This window comes from Cygnus olor, chromosome Z, assembly GCF_009769625.2.
Source record: "Cygnus olor isolate bCygOlo1 chromosome Z, bCygOlo1.pri.v2, whole genome shotgun sequence".
Taxonomy (NCBI): domain Eukaryota; kingdom Metazoa; phylum Chordata; class Aves; order Anseriformes; family Anatidae; genus Cygnus; species Cygnus olor.
The window spans coordinates 46986237-47008859 of record NC_049198.1 but is presented as its reverse complement, the minus strand read 5'-3'; the positions used below and the strand labels follow the sequence as shown (position 1 = coordinate 47008859).

The 22623-nt window shown below is 39.3% G+C and overlaps 1 protein-coding gene across 5 annotated transcripts in view; it reads left to right on the top strand.

The window, feature by feature from the left end:
* CDC42SE2 (CDC42 small effector 2) overlaps positions 1-21316 on the top strand; it is a 79260-nt gene extending 57944 nt beyond the window's left edge. For all 5 annotated transcript variants that reach the window (XM_040541659.1, XM_040541656.1, XM_040541658.1 and 2 more), the window contains 3 exons: positions 14075-14176; positions 18826-18943; positions 19369-21316. In XM_040541659.1, coding sequence (XP_040397593.1) covers positions 14075-14176; positions 18826-18924 — 201 coding nt within the window. In that variant the 3' untranslated portion in view covers positions 18925-18943; positions 19369-21316. The remainder of the gene's footprint in view (positions 1-14074; positions 14177-18825; positions 18944-19368) is intronic.
* The last annotated feature ends 1307 nt before the right edge of the window (positions 21317-22623 follow it).

The window sequence follows — 22623 nt, the reverse complement described above, 5'->3', positions numbered from 1 at the left end:
ATGTTTTGTTTATGCTTGTTCACTTGTTTTAGTTTCTTAAATAAACATGTTCTGTAACTATACAGTCTCAGAACACAGAGGAGTGGTCTTGAAGATGAAGCCTGCAGGGAAACAGAATTGGGAAAGGCAGAAATGTTTGTTTGGGTTTCTCAATTTTTTCTTAACGATTCCAAAGAGAGCGCGTTGAGAGCACTGATGATAGCGTGTGTCTCTCTACTTTTTGACTTTTTTAGTTTTGCAGTTTGCAGCTGGAAAACAAAACCCCTTTGTGCTGTTCTTAGAGGAAAGATTTAGGTGCTTGCCCTTCAGTTTTAAAAAAAAAGTTTCTGTAAAGCTATATAAACTCCCTTTTTTCATGTGGGATTTTAACAAAGCTGCTGCAGATGATTTAGGACAAAGGAAGGTGAGGGAATTGCCAGAAGCTGAAGTGGCAGGATTCCTTAATACTGCTCTATCATCTTCTAGTTAGGCAGCCTTTGGGATCCTTTACAGAGGTAACTTGTCTGTCAGTTGTTCTGTGCAGTGAGAATAGCCAGCATCACTTGGGTGAAATTCCTGCCTGGACGTCTGTCAAATGACAAAGTTTACAGACATCTTTAGCGGATCAGGACAGAGGTAAAAGTCACTCAAATAGAAAAGAGCAAGGAGCAAATGCAGGGAGGACTCTTGAGAAGTAGGCTATGGGCTGGAAGTGTCAGTCATCTGAAATCTCCCTGGCTCTCTGCGTCTGTGCCTTCATCTCAACAGGCAGTGAAGAGAGGGATTTGGAGTGAATGCCAAAGAGAGAGTAGGAAAGATGTGAAAGGGACCACCACAGCCTTCTCAATTTCAGAAGTGTTTCTATTGCGCTGTATCTGAAGTGACAGGGTGAAGAGGCTCTGAGAAGCTCTTTGTAGGCTACCTGTAAAGTGGCTGCCTGTGTTTTAATAATACCATGGCATACAACTCGGATGCTGCCTGTGAAAAGTGTGACATTTCATGTTGTTACATTTCTTCTTGCCAAAATTATGTTGATGTAGTATGCAGTTGTCCTTACTCTAAAATGTTGAAGCTATCGAGAAGCACATTGTCCAAACTGGCTGTTGAGGACAGCGGTTATAGAAGGCTACTCAAATGCCCATGGCCGTTGATCTTCGGATCTTCCCAGAACCTCGGTGAACCACAGCGAAATGGCAAAGTGCTCTTGCGCAGGGGCTGTGGATGGAGGTGACGCATTGAGACCACACAGGGAGGAAAACGAAGCTCTTGCACATCCTGTGCCTTGATTGTGGAGGTATATTTGAGTGGCGTAGACTGGTGACACTGATTTGTAGGGATCTCATAAAATCAGCTGATACAGTAAGAATTCAGCAGTTTTCATGATGGCTTCGTCTGTTGAAACCCAACTTTGTATTGGCATAGCTGCCGGAGTCCACTGGAGACCTGTGTGTTGGTAAAGGATACCTGGCTATGAAGCAGTGTGGTAGCAATGCGTTACCTTAGTTGCTGTTTCTCCGTAATTTAGAAACAATAGAGATATTTTCCTACCAACAAATTTGTGTTTGTAACTCTAGCTGATGGGAAGATCGGGTTGCGTGCTTATCTTTTCAGGTATCACATGGTTCCATTTTCTGAAGAGGAAAGGGAAAAATATTTACCATAAGTAGTCTACTCTTACTGTTATGCTCCTAGTTTGGAAATTCCCAGCCTGCAGCTGTGTAAAAAGCCTGCTTTTGTTCTGTATGTTTATTGCTTTTTCTCCTCTCCATTCCCTAACTTTTGTTGTTGTTGTTGAACTGCCAGTGACTGTAAATCTGTAGCCATTAGCTGATGTTTGTTGTGCCTTGGTCCTGGCAGAAGCTGACTCCCTTTGTAGAACCGGGAAGCAGTTGCCCTGAAATTGCCATAATGGCAACTGGAGGACTCGGAGATCCCTGTGGTGCTTTGTGTTCCAGTGCTCAGCTTCCCCTCCTGACTACTGAAGAACCATATTCTCCCATTCTGTCTTCCTTAAGGTCCTGAATGCAGGCTTATTCTGGCAAGACCAGTAGATCGGGTACACTAAGAAAGCCACAATATTTCCTGGATTTCTGCAGTGCATCCAACTTCAGAATCGGCGGTAGTAGATGAAAAGAATAGTATCAAAAAGTAAGCACAATAATAGAAATCTGGCTCTTGCAGTGATAAATATAACGTTGATTGTTTAGTGCAGGTGACCTACAAAACAAGGAGGGGTAGATTAGCCACACAAAGAAAAACAAGGAATAGAAGTAGCAAGATTTTCTGAACAGTATAAGCAGCCAAAGCTACCTGTGAAAAATGATGTGATTTGGATCCTACTTTGAGTCTGATAGTAAATTCTGAATAATGAAAATATGTGATATTTGTGCTTAACAAAATCTGTGCATCTCAGTGCAGCTAGTAGATGTGCGAGGAGCTATTGCTGCTACACCTGACTACAACTTTTCACCCAGGCTGCTTTTGGAAGAGTAGAATTTGACAAGTTAGTTAGTAATATGGGGCACTTTCTGACTTGATGAAATTTAAGTACTTAATGACTGTTTACACTCCAAGACCTGTGTAATTGTGGCATGCCTCAGCTAGACTATACAAAAGTGCCTGTACATGCTTGAAATTAGTGTTTTCCTTTTGATAGGAGGTTGGACCAGGCAGCAAGGACTCCTTTGCTTTGCTGGGGAAAGCAGAACACTCCTTGAAAGGACTTCATTTTTGTGTTCTTTGCAATGGGACACCATTTTGCTGTTACCTCCCTGAACAACTGCCCTTTCATCTTTTTTGGAAATTTGCCACACCAGTGAGAAGGCACCTGTGGGTGCAGGCCTTTGTGTTGCAGCTCAGTGTCAGATACTGTTTCGAATGTTGAGAGCTGAGCAGAAAGCTATTTGGGCTCTGAGTGCAGCTCTTGATTCAAATGCTTCTTAAGAGTTGCTGGTAGCATGCACGTACGGAGGCACTTTTATCTATGCTACACGTGGGCTCAGCATCTAAGCAGTCCTAAAATACCTACTGGACCATCCGTTGCTAAATTGTCTCGGGTGCTTGTTGTGCTGTTTTCTTTTATTTTGTGCGTAATACCATCTTTTCCACATGCACTACTGGGATCACCTTTCAAAAGCGTGACTATTTTTCATGATGTGGGTAGAACACGGGAGGCTGTTCCTGCTTCCTTTGTGTAGGCTGTAGCTCCTTTTTGCTTTGACATTGTAAGAGCGACTAAAGGCAGACTACATTGTTATGTATTATGGGATGCGCCTCTTTGAGCGACTTACCTGAGATGAACTAGGTGAACAGGTTTCCAGTGCCAAAAGCGTCAAATCTGGGAGCTTTGCAGGAGCAGCAGTTGGGATGGCCATTGAAGCAGATTTGTGATTGCATGTTTATGAATACCTCTCCCAGCTGCGAAATGGGGTACCGGAGGCTGTGTGACAGCGCTTGCTGCTGATGAGGTAGCTGGTCGGGGTGCCACTGGAGCAGTAAGGACAACCCAGAGATCATAATTTCACGCAGGTGAAAAATAACAGCAAGGGAAAATACCAATGGGAGGATTGCCAGAAAGGTCAGCAGTAAGCAGTGTGTCTCATGGACCTGGCACGTGGAGAATTGTTAAGGAATTAATTTTCCTAAAAAGGATTTGTACAAAAAAAAAAAAAAAAAAAAAACTGTGGTAAAACATTACTGTTGTAAGAAGCACAGTAATCCCCTAGAAAACCAGGTGACTACTTAGGTCTTTCATCAAATATGTATATAATCGAACAAGAAGGTGCTGATTTTTGGGCAAAGTATTGTCAAGCTTAGGGGTTGACATTCACAAAGCTGATGAATTTGCTATGTTTGTGGGTGTTGATTCTTAAGGATATTAAATATTGTGGCTTTGTTTGTGACTTGTGACTGCGGCACAAGTACTAAAGCTTCCACCCATGAGTTTTACCACTAAAAGAAGTATCAGTGCCGTAACTCCAGAAGATCTGCCTTCTCCTTGTCATGGCATTACTAGGAGCTGGGTTCAGAGGCTTTCTGAGAATACCATGTGCCCCAACTCGTTGTCATAGTCAAAGGGGGATCACAACGTGCAGTACACGAGTGCTGCTTGCGAGCACATATTTCAATGTGTTTAGGGCTGTCACTTTCACAGAGGCAGACGTTTTAACTAGCTGCTCCAGATAAAGTGTTAGACTTGGAAAGCGATTGGTTTTGTATTCAGAGTGTGACTGAGGATCCTGTATCTGGCAGTGGCTATTACCTGTTCAGAAGCAATATTTCAGTTTATTTTTTCTCTTATATTTTTCTGTAATGGAGTTTGGTATGTACATATAATTTAGATTTAGAAGATCATACAGAGATAAGTGTACATAGGAGTGCAGAAGGCTTGTATGTAATGTAATGTATGTAATCTAATGCATTGTGTATGCTTGTGTATGGATGCAAATACATGCAGACACCTGCATGCAGAGGACATAACAAACTTGCTTAAATTAGACAGCTATCTGTAGAAATTCTCAGAGGATTTGCAAGCGTGAAAAACAACTTCATAACACAGGAATTTCAATACGCAGCATATTTAAGGACACCCAAAGCTTTTGTTTGTGTTCTGGTTGGTGGGGGTGATGCTCCTTTGGCTGAACAGGAGGGGCTTCGTGTTGCAAGACCTGGCACATTTCCTCTGGAAAGCTGCAACTCTCATCGTGCCAGGTCACCTTTTAAATATTTCCTGTGTTCTTTTTGGAAATGGTCAGCAAGTGAAAGGAGAGAGGGCTTAACGTGATGCATGTCTCGGTGTGTTGTTATCAGGACTCTGGGATCTGTTGTTTTAAGAGGCTATGAAAAATACGCAGAGAGCTTGTATTGTGGTGTATCTTTACATCATTTGTTTAATCTACCTCTCTTTATTAATGTTCTGATTTTGATCACTGGGGAGAGTATACCACATCTGTGTTACAACAAAGTCAATTCCAGCTCACCGTATTGATCTATATGCTCTCTCTTCATCACCATCTGAATTTAGAGACTCGGGGAACAATCTAGGTGTGAAGGGACCTCTGGATGCTGTCTAGTGGGAGCCTCCACTCGGAGCAGGGCCAACTGGACCAGCTTTCTCAGGGCCATGACCAGCTGAGTCCTGGAGATCTCCCAGGATGGACATTGACATTCCTTAGGTTTCTGTTCCAGAGTTTGACCACTACCTAGCAATTTATTTATTTATTTTATTTTTAACTTTTGTCAGAATTTGCTATGTTGGAACGTGAGGTCGTTGCATCTGTCACTGTGCAGCTCTAAGTCTGTCTTTCTTTACCATCCCTTCACATGGTGGAAGACCAATAAAAACCACAAGCAGATGTCACTTCTTGTGGATGAACAAACCCACTCTTTCAGTCTCTCCTTGTACGCCACATGCTGCAGAATTTTTGTCCCTCACCTGTGTCACAGTTCTGGATTCACTCCAAAAGCTGCAGAGATAAGACTTGTTTCCAGCTGTGGGGTGGTAATAAGCACTTGTTCCAAGCAACAGCTGACATGCTGGAAGTTATGCCACCTGGCAACTGCACGAGAAGAGTGCATTTTATATGCAAAGATCTGATTTTTATTGAGATACCACAAGCCAGTATCTTGACCGGCTTGTTCTGTGCGTTATGTCCCGCTGTTCATATGGCTGATGAATGGCCTGCTACTCTGCACTCAGACAGCATAGTCTGTCTAAAGATGTTGAAGAAGGATGTTTGCTGTAGTAGAAAAACAGTATTATCACAGATGACTGTTGTTTTTTATTGATTACGTTAAAAAGGCATTAATCACTGAACAATGAAAATAAACTTATTGGAAAGAATTTGGTAAAATATGGCAGACAATGTCATCTTAAAATTGTGGCAATGTGTATTTTGAAAAGGAAAGTGCTTACGATCTGTATCAAGTAATGGATTCTCATTTACTGTATCACTTAAAGTTGGTCTAAGCTTCTGGAATGAAACGAGCTCCCTTTAATGTGAGAGCTAAACACGTTTCTTGAAAGACCTATTGTCTTTCAGAGTCATTTGACCTAATCTGGCAAATTTTCCTGTTTATTTAGAAAACATAGGCTACAATTGCCAGTTTTGTCATCTGATGACTAGCACCAGTATAATATAAGAGAATATTGTGTAAACAGATCAGAAAGTGCACACTTCAAAAGACTCAAGAAGGTGGTAAATACATTCAATTTGCTGAAGAAAGCAGCTTAAACTATTTAAAGAAATCTCTCTTTTCAATCTTTTGTCTCAATTTCCTAATTCTCCTTTAGCTAGAGGAGTCAGGCAGCATCTTGGATTTTCAGAAAACCTGATGAAAGCTGAGTGTGCTGGAGGCCTCCTGCTTATCTCTGTTGCTCAAGAACTGTCATGAAAACCTGAGCTGATTTTCTTCTTGCTTCTAGTCTGACAGAAAGCATAGTTTCTAGGATATGTAAGCGATCAAGACTCTCTAAGTAATCTGCTAGAAAATGCCAATATAAGTGACTGAGAAAAATCTGTTAGTAATGGTAACAGCTTTGGAGTTTTGCAGTTGACGAAGATCTTGGTACTCAGGGCATTGGTATGCCGGGCTTAGATCCTAAATGTTACTGCTTTAGAATAAATCTATCACTGAAATACAGTGATTTGAAGGGATTGGTTGGCATTTTAATTTATTTTGCATGTTGTCTTAGTTAACTTCTTTGTTTTGTCTCTACGGAAGAAGAATTGTTGTGAGGCATTTGAACATTGAAACGCTCTTCAGACCTGTCTATCTAATTTTGATGGGGCAGTATTAGGAGCTCAGACGCATCACTCGAGCCACAGCTTGTTTTGAGAAGCAGAGCCCACACGCTGCTCTCACGCGTGACCCCGCTGTGACTGGTAGGGTTGTGCTGTGCTCTTCGTGCTGGTGGACGCGGCCGTCCTGCGCACAGCCGGCTGTTCTGGGAGCAGAACAGCATGTGTGTGGGAGGGCAGAAAGCCACCTCTACGCGGTGATCTGATACTGCCTATTCTGAGAGAATACCTAGCTCTTCGTGTGAATAGGGACCCCACTGCTTATGCTGTTGGCGCTCTCTTCAGAGCAAATACATAGAGTAGGAGAGATCAAAGGAGGAAAAGAAAATGGAGGGTGTTTTTGCTCTTTCAGTTTCTCCTCTAGGAGACCAAATTCCCTATCTTGAAATGATTGACTAGCTTGTCTCTGATTAAATCCTTTTCTTGGTTTTATATCTTAGCTTTATCTTTGGTTAGTTTTGCTTTTGAAGTTTCAGCTGAGCTCTGGAATACAAAGCTAGGATACAGCTCTGTTTCAAAAGAGTTGTATCATTGAAAACTTTAATAGATCACTTTGTCTTCAGGGAGATGTTTTGAAACTCGTATCTTGATTGCTGTGGACGATCCCAGAGAGCAAATTAACAGATTAAAAGCTTGCTTTTTGCATTGGGTTAGCCTAAAGCTAACACCAGTATGATTGGTAACAGAAACTCACGAAAAACTATTGCCATTTGAGGGCTACTTGTGGCAGAAGGTCAAGCACGATAGCTCTGCCCCCCCTCTAGATCTGATAGTTCCTATTTCAAAAACAGTTTAGCAAGTTGCATTCTTTCCTATCACCGTCATGATAGCCCGTCCATGCGGCCTGGGATTTCTGTGTAAACTAGCTCCTAGTCATGAGAACAAATGCACTGGTCAGGTAGAGAGGAGAACTAGCAGCATGTTCCTTGCCTGTGTTTCTCATACCTACCATGACAGTTGTGGAGGCTGTATTGGGATTTATTTTAGTTTATTTTACTTTATTTTAGTAAAGTTTGGGATTAGGATTGTTTCATTATGGAAAGATGCATTATCTATAAATCTGTTAGTGTGGCATGGATTTGAAGATGTGGGTAAAAATGATTATGGTTCATCGTGTTCAAATTACCCTGCTGTTACTTAAAAGCCAAGCTCGTAAAGAGCTGTAGTGGAGAGTAAATTGCTTCCTACTGTATTAGGGGATTCCATTATAATCACTGAGATGGCAGTGATGGAGCAGTCTGAAGAAATGATCCTCGTGTTATGGAGACAGGCTTAAAATCTGTGCAACTTTCCAACGTCTGTGTTTTCAGTTGTCTTTTTCCTTTGAAAAGAGCAAAATTTGTGGAGGTAATAAATGCAAGTGGTCATTCTCTGACCACAGAAACTCATTCTGCAAAGGAGCCCTCCAGCCTCCAGCTGGATCATTCATTTCTCTGTTCACCAGGGAAAGTTTCCTAGGGAGTTAGGAAGTAAATTTATTAAGTCTTGATCTTGGCTTCAAAGAGGAATTAAATGTTATCTTCTTGCCAAGAGAGATAAGCTTATTTTATGACAGTAGTCATTTAAGAAAAGGGAAAAACTTTTTTGTATGTTTTAGCTAGGCTCCTGAGCCTGCAAGCCACCAGTGAGCATTGCTGACTCAGTGCAAGCCACCCTGGCAGGTGAATGTGACCCAGTCGAGCACTGTATGCTGCTAGGACATCCCACTCTAATACGTAATGTTATGAATACCTTGATTTAAGGAATTCCTTTTAAGGAATTACTTTTTCAAAAATAGTCTAAAATTAGAGGAGAGACTAATAAAGCACTGGGAAATGAATCTCAGGAAGCTGGCATTTTCACTTTGCATCAGATGAGGCGCCAAAGCGTGGTGGGTTTTGTTTTGTTGTTGGTGGGGGGAGGTTGCCTGATTATGTATCAAGGCTGTTTTGAAGTTAAAAGATGTCTCTAATTTTATTCAGAAAAGAAGACGATAAAGTGCAGGCATGATGTTGCAATGTTGCTTCTTAACAGAGAAACCAAAATAACAGATTGTCGTGAAGAATAATAGAGATCATCTTGTGCAATAAGCGGAAATGACGACAAATTTGGCCCAAGTTGTTCGTCTGCCAATAATTAGATAGAATGAAAGACGAAAAGAACTGTGTCAGGAAAAACAAAGGTGCATCACTTGCCATTTTGTATATGGATTGCTTCATATTGATTTGGATGTGGCTGGAGATGTGATGCACAAGATTAGACTATGTAGATCAAAATGCTGTTCTCTTTCAAATTCAGTTTATTGTGTGCTACTTTTTTTGGAGCACAGGAAAATGTTAAATTACAGAAAAAATACCTTGATACGCAATATATGATGCATTATCTATCTGTATAATGTATGCTTTGATAAAGTGTGATGTAGCATTTTAATTACATGCAATAAAATGTATTGCATATATATATATATATATATATATATATATATATATATATATATAGAAGATCATATTCCAAATCTGCTCCCACAATATCACTGACAGGGTCTGAGATGGAGGCTTCTGCAGGTCAAATCAACATAAGCTTTTGTGTTGTGCAATCCATGGCAGCACTGTGCATCACTTATATTTCACTCATATTTGGATTTGGGATTTGTATCTCTTTGATACCATCAAAGAATCTGATGTAGGTTATGCAGAACCTGCTCTTCTGCCAGCTAAACAAGAGGTTTATTTGCTCTTGATCTCCTGTGTGTGTAGGCTGGTGCTTGCATTGACTGGGCTATCTTTGTATGTTGTTCTGTTTGACTTCACGTGTGACTTCCAGCTTCCAGGAAAATAATTATCAGCCTGCTAAAGTTTTTTTGTGTGTGTGTTTGTTGTTTGTTTGAGAGGGCCTGTCAGGAAGGGTAGCCGGGTGTACATAACTGCAAAGGAGAAAAATTTCTGAAATTTAATTTTTTCTTGTGCGTGTGTGCATGCACACATACAGGCAAAGAACTTGTCTAGAATTGTTGCTATACCGTGAATTGGCTTGAGTTAGAGAAATGCAGCCCAACGTCTGGACAATATTTGGAGATAGTCAGAAAAGATCACTTCTCTTCAAACCGAAAGGAAAGGGGAATAAAAAGGAAATCTTAGATGCCTTGGCTCATCAGTGGCAATTAGTTGTTTAAAAAAAAAAAAAAAAGACCACAGTTTTTAGTTTCTAGCAGTAAGTTTTTTTCAACTGTTAAAGAGGTATTTCAGTTAGGTGCTTCATAACTTTTAAAAGTTTTTAAAAGTTTATCGAAAGTTTCTAGAAGCTTGCAGGGTTAATATAATTTCTTGTAAAGCAACCATTAGTGGCTTTCTCAATTCTAATCTTGTACTTCAAAAGAGGTGCTACCTTATGTGGGTGTAAAGCATCACTCACAGTTTAAGAATAGAAGAGACATCAATTCTTTACTTCATTACTATGGTAACTGAATGTGTTCCCATTTCAGGGTATGCAGTGTATGTGTTTAGAGCAAAGCTTCAGAGACAGACGGGTCCTCAAACTGCTTCTGTTCGTCTCAAACATTTAACACTTAAACCTGCATCTCTTCTACTTTTTTTAAGATGATTTTATTCTTTCTGTGGGGTAAAGATTACCTGGTATGTGCTTTGCAATCCAAATTCTGCAGATTTTTGTCAAAGGAACAAATTGAGCTAAGCCATTAAATGATGAAATTTCATATTCCACTTCCAGGATCTCTCTGCAAATCTTTTCCTCTCACCTCACCTCTGCTGAGCTCCTTGCCGTGCCATCACCCCTTAGTAGACGGGGAACTGGATGCACTGGGACAAGGCAAGCCAAAACATCAAATATTGTAATTTAGATTTTAAACTTTCTTTGGCCTTTGATAGAAAATCTTTTAGTAACTTGACCCCCGCTAAAAAGAAAGATAACAGACACTTAGCAAGTTAGTTAATCATAATGATTTCCCAAGAAAACATCCATCCGCAGGATACACAGAAACAGGAAATAGGGTGTCGTTGCAGCTAGGTTGCCAGAGTTAGGACACGTGCATGTTAGGTCAGAAACATATTATTTTAAAACAAGCTTTTAGATGGTGTGAATGTGGCACAGACGATGAAGTCCTTTGCGCTAACATCATACACATCCACAGTTGTTTTACAGATGAGTTTTATAGTCAGTCAGATCTCATTATTAAAATAAGTGGTGTGTGTGTGTATATGAACGTTAATGATTTATGGTATTTTGCTGTATGGAGTTTGGGGCATGGATGACTGGAATTTGTTTTGGCTGAGCTTTATCAGCTGAGGCAGATGACTTGCACTAGAAACAAACACAGAATAGGCATAAATAGTACACGGAGGGAAGAGAGCATAATCATGCTATTCATTTAAGTGAGAGATGAATGTGCTGTCTCTCAGCTCCTTTCAGATTAAATATACTGAGTTTACTGGGGAATCAATCTGTGTGTCCAAGGAGTGGTACTACATGTATTCTTACAGGTGCAGGGCCCCAGAAGATACAACTCCACGGTAAAATCCAGGCAAAGCTAGTCTTCATGGTGTCCTCTGTCAGAGTCATGTAACCTTTCCAAGGATGCTTCCCTACTCCTGTCTCCTGTGTTAGGTCCTTTGAGAAGTGGTGACTTTTAACAGTGCTACCCATGTCCCTTCTCCTCTGCTCACCAGTTGATTCAGTACTGAGGCCGTGTCTACAGAAACTGCGCTCAACAGGAGCAGTGTTGTAAAGCAAAACGGTGTTGAGGAACCAAGACAAACACGAGATGCCTTTTGGGGTCTGCTTTAGACCGGCTTGCCTGTTCCTCTGACCGAGATGTCCATTAGCAGCTGGAGTGCCTCAGCTGGGATTCCAGTTCAGCTCCATGCAAATGAAGTGCAATTTATGCACGCCCGGGTCACGCAGAAATTAAAATTGAAGCATGGTAAATTTGGACTGGCAAAGTTGCTTCAAAATTATGTTCATGATCCAAGTTCAAACATTACTATACAGGCAAACTGAGTGCTCCTGCAGAAAAAAAAAAACAACAACAACAAAACACCATTTTATTTGCTTTTAGAGTGAACTGCTTTGTGGTCTGAATGGAGCAGAGCATTTAAATATTGTTCCATTGCTTCAAGGAGATCTCATCAGTGGGCATATGCCAGGGTGTAACTGGTGGCTGATGGCCTCTGATAAGAAACTTGCTTAAGATAAGAATCAGGGTTTGATGGCAGTTCACTTTAACTACTGGTTACTGGTTCACTAGCTGGTGATTAATGCAGAATCATTTAAAGCCATTCACAGGATCCAGCATTCCTTAATGTTACTGGAATGACTGTATGCTTTGCAACAAGTAAAAAGGGAAAATGAGTTGCCCAAAGAAAGGGTTTTGTTGTTCACCACACCCCCAAAACAAAACAAAAAAAAAATTCAAAAGCTTCTGAGATTTGTTCTTGTTTGGTCTGCCTCAGAGCCAAGCATTTCAAAACTGCTAAAACCAAGAAATTGTGGATATACTGTTTCGACATGCAAATGCCTGTGACTCTGGCTTTCTGGTTTTGTTTGTTTTTTAAAGCTGAAGGTGGGCACCTGCTATAGACCTGAAGTAATTTTAAGTGTTCTAACTGGTGGAGCGCATGTGGGGCTTGAGAGACACTTTCTGTGTTAGAGTACCAGTGTGCCACAATCCAGCAATTCGCAACTAACACCGTTTACCCATTACACCTGGTGGGGATGCTCCTAACCCTGATGGTGTTAGATCAGCAGTTCTCATCCAGTGAAAGTATAAGCCTGGTGTGAGATCTCTCCCCGCCAAGGTAGTCACGCATATCTTTACAAGCTCACGTCATGCATTATTTAAGAAGTAGTGTGCTGTATGTATCCGTGAGCTTGGTTTCCAGACTGAAATACTAACGCACGGGACATGGTTGGTGGTGGGGCATTGTGATAGATTCTGTTGTGGCTGTTTATGGCTCTGTGAAATCCCATGGCCCTTAATACAATACCCTTCAGGTACCCTGAAACCTCCTAACACTTGTTTTCAGTAGTAGGGAAAAAGTGCAGGAAAGGATTAAAAGTGTTTTGTGCTTGCTGGCTCATAACTGTGGGCTCTGATTCATGGAGATTTAATCTGTAGGTGCATTTCAGTAGCAGCTAGCCCACTCATAAGGCATGCACCTTCATGTCTTGGGTTTGGATGGTCTTAGGATCCAGCTGCAGGTTAGGAGTGGACGTCCCTTTAAAATGAGACTGAATGGACTTTAAAGGAATGGGAAGCTTTTAATTGGGCTTAAGCAGTTTCTTAGGTATTGCACTGTATTTTGTTCAACATACCTCAAATGGAAATACTCGTTTTGTGCTTCGTGGCTTTTTGTTTTTTTTTAAATACAGGATACAGGCATGGGGCGGCTGCATGCTGCATGGTTTGCTCTGCTTAATCTTGCTGGTTGTGGCCTAAGAAATGAGGACAGGCTTTTGTGTTCTTTTTTTTTTCTCTTTTTATTTTCTTTAGATGCTATATTCAGCTGGAGGCAGACAGCCAAAACAGGTTTAATTAGAGGAAGTCCTTACTGCTTCTAACTTCTTACTTGCGTATTATTACATTAAAAAGTTGCAGACGTGACTCTCAGAAAGAGGAGGCAGAGGTTACAGCTCTTCTTGCCTTCAGCCTCACAGCACTGGAATCAGCGTACCTTTAGGGTGCAGTCTGGCATCCCGCCTCCCTATCACACTACACTCCTACAGCTCACACTCCACATCCACGCAGAGTGAAGTTATCTGAGTGTACAGGGTTCATTAAGGATACGGCTGTGACTAACCCTGATCAAGGCATTGTTCTGGACATCCCCATGAAGTGTATTAGAAACCCTGACATAAGTTCCCATGGCATGCAGCTCAGAAATTATGCAAGTTAGCTGCTTCATCTACTCAATGCTCTTTGATCATTAATTCTCATTTTGAATGACTAAACATCAAATTTGATGTATCACAACATGGTTTTAAATACAAATATAGTCAGAGGTAGCAGTATGAAATGTTGCTTAATAAACAGTAGAATCGGTTTCGGTTATTTACAAATATTTTGTTGACCTAAATGTTTAGGGGAGGTATCAGTGATGGTCTAATCTGCTATAGATCATCTGAGTAAAAACAAAGGACTGCATTACCAGTGTCTTGGTTAACCGGGGAATTTGGATTCTGCTTTGTGATTCTATGAAAATACGTTACAGCATATGAAATATCCTAAGGATAGTCAACTTCAGCATTTATGGCACATACTGTTCTTGCCTTTTAAATGAATGGTTTCTTTACCTTCCTTCCAGAAAAGACGACGGCGCATTGACCGAAGCATGATCGGGGAGCCAACAAACTTTGTTCACACAGCTCACGTAGGATCAGGAGACCTATTCAGTGGAATGAATTCGGTAAGCATCTGTGGGTGAAGAATATTTCATTTTAGGGTACAGGATCATTGTGAATATATATTGTATAACTAACACAATAAAGAGTGATTCTCCACTGAGTTACAAGACTGGGACTCTGCAGTGTAAAACTGTAGAATAACCTGCCAGTGTCTTAATTCCAAACCTTAGCCACTTGCATTCCAGGTTACGGAAAACCATATAAGAAATTCCTGTGGTTATTGACAATATATAGCGCATGTTGTATAACTTGTGAAGGCTGTGTGTAGAATACCTTTGAAAAATTTGTTCTGATGGCACGTGTGAACTAATACAGAGCTATATTTTGAAATATATTAGAGTACATCAGAAAAAACTATTTTAAATGTGTCTTATCACTCAGACTAGGTTTCTTATCTTAAATGTTTTTAAATATTTTAAATATGGTTTATGTGAAATTATAGTTTACCTTGGTTTATGGTACATAGAAATATTTTTGTGCTGCCTTGCTGAGGTTTTCTATATTCTGTAACCCTATTTGCACTCAGAATTATTTCCAGAGCAAGTGATGATGTCACAAGCAGGGTTTGTGGCTTCCTGTAGATGATAGGAGCAATAAGTTTTTTTTTTTTCTCTCTGAAAGTGAGAAACAGAGACTAAGACAGATACTGAAAATAGGCTTATGAGGATAGATGTCTAGTTCAGCTGTATTTTATATGAAACACCGATCTATTTGTAAGGCCAACAATTGTAATCTGAGAAAAGGGTGGTATTTAGATACTGAATAAAACTATTTCTTGACTTTATTAATCCCCTGTAAAGGAAAAACTTGTTATCAGCTGGTGGATGTTAGCAAAGGGTAAGAATGACTTCTGCCAGAGGTATCAGAATGGAGAACAGAGCTGTAGAGGAAGAAGTCACTTTTAATGTAGGCAAGTGAGGTCACTTGTAGTTTCAACTATTTTGCAGCTTATTGAGTTCAGAAAATATATATATGTGTGTGTGCGTGTGTATATATATATATATAGCTTGGTAGCTGTTAGGGAAATGCAAAGCTGGGAAATGACAAGAAATATGCTAGGTTTTCCCTGAAACAAGGTAATGGTTTAGACAATTTGTATGAAAACATCTGTATGCAAGTTGAATGGACTAACACAGCTTCAACCTGACAAAATTCAATTAAAGCTAATTATTTAGTGCAGTAAACTATATTAATATTTAAAACCACTGTGAATTGAAATAAGCAAGTGATCAGTTTGTCTTTTTATTTTAAAGCATGGCTTTTTGTTTTGTAGATGTTTGCTGTCTTCCCTGTGAGAACCTCTCTCATTCTCACAGCTGAACTGTCTCTTGGGAGGTTTGTGGTGATTGCCTGAAGCTTCACTCTTTCACCTCAGTCTTTCCCCCTGCTTGCCCTCACCTTTGCCTTGCATAATATTTAGTTCATCTCCAGATAGCATTTAATCATTACTGTCTCTACGTGGACTTTTTCATTTTGAACACTCATAACTGGATATCTCATTCTCTTATTTTTTTTTTCAGTTTGGATAATGTGCTGCATCAGTGGCCACAGTGGTAGTTTCTGATCCCAGATAGAAAGAGACCGTATGCAAAAAATAATCTTTGGAAGTACAAATCTCTAGTTTTTTAACATTGTCTATTTTCTTGCCTCTTCTTTGGTAAATTGTTGTGGTAATATTACATACAGTTTCCTTGTTCATTCTTCACAGTGTAAACTCCAAGGTCATGGCAGTGTTTCCATTTTTTCTGCTGCTTAACTTTACAGTATGGAAATTATACTTCTTCATGAGCCTCTTTGTGCCATCTCTGTTCTGAATACGTTAGGAGGACCTCCTGCAACTTCATTAGCTTTTTCCCATATAAATTTGGTTCTTCATTCACTGTCTGGTCGGTGCCTCTTTTCACCAGTGTTGGTACTTGATTTTTTTACCCTTATGCTTCTGAGTACAGCAGTGACCTAATTACTGAAATACTTATTTTTTTGCCTTCTCTGTTGAGAGCTTTACTCCCTTGTCAAATGTGAGCTTAAACAATAGGAATCCTTTGTGAACTCTTACTTCTCCATTTCCACCACTTTCTTACTTTTTTTTTTAACCTTTGTATTACATGGCAAAGTCTCCCACTTTATTTTTCTGTCTTCATACTCCTCAATTTAGCCTTTGATTTCATGTATTCCTTCCTTTTTGTAGTTTTTCCTTGTCTTCTTTCTCAAGGACCATCTGTGCTATTTCCTTGTTCTAAAAGGGAGGGGGAAAAAAAAGGAAGGAAAGAGATTAATGAGATAGATAAGCAGTACAGCAGATTGTATGATATTTAATTGGTGCAATCCGCTTCCCCTTCCAAAACCTTTGAATCCTTATCCTATCTAAATTAGACATAAGAGGGAAAAGAACCATGCTGTTGTATGTCGTCAAAGGGAAGCAATAATGTCTTTGCGGAAAAAAAAAAAAAAGAAAGGCAGTAGCTCAGACTGCCTCAAAAGGAGGGTGCTTCAGTAAGAGTACCACCTTGTAAGCCCATCATTTAGATCTGCATTTTGGTCAGTTTTTAACACTATATATGACTCATTTGAGAGAGAAATATATATATATATATATGCATATTATTTATATTATATATAAATACATACGTATATATATATAAAACATATACAGTTTTTAATATACAAAATAGCCACTGAGCTGTTCATGCAGTCAAACTAAAATTTGCTGGAGTCCATTTCCCATAGGTGCAACAGCCTCTGTATTTTAGACTGATAGTTCCTTATCCACTAGCTAAAACACCTGTATGTGTGATCAAGTACCAGAGTGATTTTTCTAACCTTTAGAAAAAGCACTCATAAAATTTACACCTTAGCCTTGGAGTTTGTATTGATAGACTTTTCTCTAAAGTTTTAAAGTGGTATAGGCAAATTGTCAGGCTGGAAGCTGACATGTCCCAGAGGGTGACATTTCTACTTCTTTCAGTAGAGGCGGCAGGGTTTGTTCAGATTAAATGGATTCAGTCCTTAAATTGTTCTTGGGAATACATGAACGTGTAAATCAGATATTTTCTGAAAGAAAAAAAAAAAAAGGTTACATTCAAATTCCTTTTGTGTTCCGATGGCTAACATGACATGCATAGTGAAGAAGACGATCAGCTTGGTGAAATGTGAACGTTTTCAAACACCTCCCTATGAATGTGGTTGTGCTCTTCCTCCACACTTCCTTACAGAGTTTGTAGTCACTGGTATCAGACCCATTAGAGCACTATCTCTGAACACTTAGCCCTGAAGAAAAATTTGAACATAGTATTGTTTCGCTGCAGCTGCATCACTTACTTGGGGAAAGCACCGGGGTAGAAAGTAGTGTGCTGCTTAAGTGCATTAAAAAAAACTCGGATCTTTTGGTAAGCACTGCGATATGCTATGCTGTTGAAGACAAAGATCCCAAAATAGACTTTTTTTCATGTTAATTTGAGAAACAGCAAACAGGAAGGAATTATGCTGCTTCGTTCTGTATGTGTGCGTATGTTTTGCTTTGCTGTGGAAAAGAATATGGTTCTTTCCCCTTTGTGGATGGGGAAAATATCATGCTGCTACTTAGACACGTTTCTCCAGTGCTGTTTTAATTCAGCTTTCTAGTGATGCTTTGAGGTCTCTGTGATGGAGCATACATGAAGTAATTGTAAGTGGTGCCCTACAGACACAGGTTTCTTGCTGAAAGTTCAGTTTCAGAAGATGTAGCCTTAAATGCATATTTTACCTTGCGCTCGTTGTATACTTGTTTTTTATGCTCAGGGTGCAGAGAGAAAAAGGCCAAGCCTTTAAGGTTGGAGTTTTCTTCCTGCAGGCATGAGAAGATTATTTTGACTTGTGCAACACAAGCAGGAAAGGTCTATGGATTCTCTTTCTTCTTGTTGATAAAAGTAATGAAAGCCATGGAGAGATGTGCACATGCCGGGGGGAGAAGGATGATCTAATCTATCAACTGGCATCAGGCTAAAAATGTCTTAAAATAAGCTGTTTTCAGAGAAATTGCTAGACTCAGTATGAGTTTAAAAAAATGAATGCCCTGCCAGTTAAAGGAATAATTTCAATTAAATAAAGTGGGACATGCTTTAACATAAATAGATACATTTTCCACACACCAAAAGCTCCTGTTTGGTTTAGAAAGTATTATTTTAATTATCTGAGGTTAGCTGTGTACTGCAGATATTATCCATATATTTTTTTTAAATTTTCTCTTATATTTTTAATGTAATGGTGCTAACTTCACTGGTTTATCATACTTGGCAAAGAATGTTTTCCATATAACAAGCTAAATTACAGCTTGTCAGATGGAGTGGAGTTGGACACCAGTACGAGATTTGATGAATTTTCTTGAGTAATCAAGTGGCTCAGTGAAAGCCTGAATCAGCCAGTTTTCTTTGGGAGAGGGGAAAAACGTCTGCATCAGCACCAGTTCTTCCATCTCTCCTGCTGAGCTGCCTGCAGAACTGAAAATTCCAGCAAGCCTACGCTGCATATGTCCTCATGCAAAAGTAATGTAGCTTTAATGGTAAAACTTGAAAACCAAACCAAAAAGAAAATTGGGAGCAAGACGACACCATACATAGTTCATTTCTAACTGACTTTCTTGTTTTCTTTTCCCCACTTTCCCTTCTGTTTCCAGGTGAGCTCAATTCAGAACCAAATGCAGTCCAAGGGAGGCTATGGAGGTGGCATGTCTGCAAACGTTCAGATGCAGCTTGTAGATACAAAGGCAGGATAGCCTTGGGGATATCTTTCCAGTAAGTATTCCACTCTACTTTTTAGACACTGTTTCAGATTAGTAAGGAAGGATCTTTCCACATATCATAATTAGCTCCCTATAAATAGCTGTGTTCCATATGATGCATAATTTTAAAATGCACTTCTGTTATTAAAAGATCGATATCATGTAAATATGTTAATTTTTCTTTATGTAATGAACAAAAGATTGTCCTGACTGCATCAATCTGTTCTTAAGCCTACAAATCTTTGCAAGTAAAGTTAGCTGTATAGCATATTACAGAAGTATTTTGTAACATGGTTAGAGTACCATATTTTGCAACAGTTTTTCCATTTAGTTAGTCATAATATGTGTGGTGTTAAATGAATGAATAGTAATGTTATGGTAGGAAAATGGTTGCTCAAAATGTTCAAAACTCAGTTTAATTTGTTTTCTATGTTCCAGGTTTATGTGAGTTCCTGTATCTTCTTTCCTGTGTCCCCTCTTTTGCCTTGGTGACTGCTTTCTGTGTTCATGACAAGAGAGAATCGATGGCTTATTGTTCACCCTTTGTGATTACTCCAGTGAAAAGTTGCTGTTCTGCTCTGATGATGCCATTTTTCAGATTGGTCCGACGGTGCCTTTCGGCGGCATGCACACATTGGCCTCTACCAGTACCATGGACATAGAGCTGTTTAGGATTATTTTTAGGTTTTGCTTGTTTGTTTTAAGGCAAATGAAAGCACCAACCTTAGCTTCCCTCATCTCTCACAAATACTAATGCACAGCATTTTGTTGCTCTTTATTCTTTAAGTCTTTTCTTCACTCACATAATTTAGAAATGAGTGAGTTTTCATTAATGTTTTTAGTCACCCATTGTTCATATCCATTTTTGAAAGGTCTTGGACCTGCAAGCACAAATGATTATTTCATACAAAATCAGCAGAGTAGATGACCGCATGCTTTGTGAGGTTGCTTTGTATGGTGGCCCGTTTGGTGCCAGAAAAAAAAAAAATCGCTTACTGCGGACTGATGATACTGTTGCTGGTGAAAAATTTTGCTGTGGCACCAAGTAATGCCTGTTTCTGAAAAAGGACGTGTAACTTAGCTGCTTCAGAGTTATGTCTTTATTTTAGTTTTTATCCAACTGGTCTTGAAATAATAAAGAGAGAGCTTGCATTCATAAGGCACTTGTTGTAAATGTTCAGTATATTTATTTTGAAAGAACTGACCTCGAGGCTGTAAACCAGTGTAGTACCGTATCTAAGTATTGTGGAAGCGCTTCAGTCTATTTAAAAAAAAAAAAAAAAAAGCAACATGTTTGGCTGCTTCTTTTTCTTTTTACAGTTTTTCTTAATTTTAGGTTGTATGGTCATTTCCAGTAGCAGCATGTCAGGCTGCCTGCAATGTTAGCTGAAAAGTTTAGTAGACCTCTCTAAGTAGTTGGCAGTTTCTGTGTACTAAATATTTAGGGGCCATGGAAGTTGCTAAGAGCAACATACTAATCTGGCAGAACAGATGCCAGTGAAAACAACATACAGGGTGACTTTTTACTAAGTTGGTAAAAAGCCTTTTGCTCAGGTTCCAAAGCATGTTTCTTTCACACGTTGTGAAAATTGTATTTTAATATTGCACTGTTTTCAGATTATCTCTGTAGATGGTCTTTTTTCTCCTTGTTGGTGGTTTGAAACAAGGCAATGATTTCAGTCAAGTTACATTTTTATGCGAAAAAATCATCCTAACAAGGCATAACTGAGCCTAGTGAGATCCATTTTTATACATAAACACGCATGTGTTCATATAGATTGCTGTCATAAATTATTCTTTATTCTTTTTCCATACTTTTTCTGATTTCACATTGCAACAGCTGTCAGATTGATTTAAACATGTATGAACCTACATACTCTTCTCTCAGTTCACAAACACCACACCAAATACAGGGCCTTGGAGGTAGTTCGCCTTCCCCGAGTTGTATTTTTGTGGTAGGTGTCAATTATCTGGTTGAATAGCTCCAGATAGGCGGGTTAGTCTTCACTGATGAAGGTACTGATTCATAACGACACATGATCAAGGTGTTCAGTTGTCTGGGTGCATGGCAACATGGCAACACAGTGATTTTTTAGGGGTCAGCATTTCCAATGCCACTTCATCGATAAGTCTTAAATATACCTTGATTAGAAAATAATTTGAATTTTGCCATCGGTAACAGCAGGTTAAATTTGCTTGCCAAAATTATCTTGCACTTGTTAAAATGTTTTCAGCTCAATAGCCAGAAAAAAGAAATTGACATATTTTTATAACAGACATACTTTTTTTGTACATTGTGTTCATTCTTGAATAAAGTCAGTTCAGTGTTGGCTTGTAGATATTAAAAGGAAAGTATTGACTTTGATTCAATAAATGTTTTCTTTCAGTTGGTGGCCTACCCTTTTCTTTTTCATAAGTTACATTTGCATTAGAAAAACAACTGCAGCCTACAGACAAATTTGTGGTGAAAATTCTCTGAAAAGTAACTTGGTAGTATGAGTAATAAGTAATTTACAGGGCTGAGGTTTTTTTCATGTCACTTGACCCTATTGTTGCCAAGTGGACTAAACCATAATTTTATTAGTAGTTGTGTTTCATTGATTTAGTGTGTATACCAAAGTTGTCTTCAAAGATCTCAGAGGTTTCCCAATAAGAAGTAAATTGGAAGCCTTCATAAACAGGATTTCTTTCCTTTTGACTGCAAGTGGTATGTGTTTTTCTCCATTGTGACACAGATTATTTTACTGTAGTGATCAGCAGAAGACTAATTATACACCTGATCATAATAACATGCACTTCTGCATTAAGTATGCCAGTAAGGCACAGTATTGTCTACTCTGTATTTGTTTCAATACATTCACTTTTTATATTTGACAACCTTAAAGTTAATTCCTTAAGCGCTAATTTATTGCTTTAAATTTCGTGCTAAGTTATTTTGAAGACTGATACTGAATTATCTACATCATGGCAAGTTTCTTGAAATTGCCAATTGATGAAAAAAAAGAAGATAGTTCTGAAGGGAGTGAAAGAAAGATAAAGATAAAACCATGAGATAATGATCAACTAGAAAGTTCTCTTTTTAGTTTTTCAATATTTATGGTTACTAAAAGCTTAGATTTTTGAGGCCTAGTACTGCCTACAAAGGTTTGTCTTGAAAAGTAGGTGTTTTTAATGTGTCCTCTTAAGGGAGCCGCCCTGTGCACACTTAGCCCTTGCTCTGTTGAGCCGACTGAAGCAGTTGTATGAGTCTGCTCATCCCTTTTGTCTTTTTTAAATGAGAAGATGCTGCATTAGCAGCCAAGTCTCTGAATATAGTCCTGGGCCCAACAAGCACTGTACTCTGCAGTGTTGTGATAACCCCACTCAAAACAACCAAAAACTCCCAAGCAAACACCACACCACCCCTCAAAAAATCAACTCTTAGATTCAGAAATCTTGTCTACAAGGTGACACATTCTTACCAAGTACAATACATACATCATTGCAGCACAGTTATCCTGATTTCAGTGCACCTGGTCTCTTGCCTTGGGGGTGGGGGGTGGAGAAATGGGGGGAAGGCAATTAATCCATTGATATTTGAAGTCTACTTTTTAAAGCTGTTACTATTTTTTTGGTGCATGCATGTGAATAGGGCACCTTAACAATGAACTGAAAGTGATTTTTGAGCTTCTTAAGGATTCTGTAGGTCCGTCT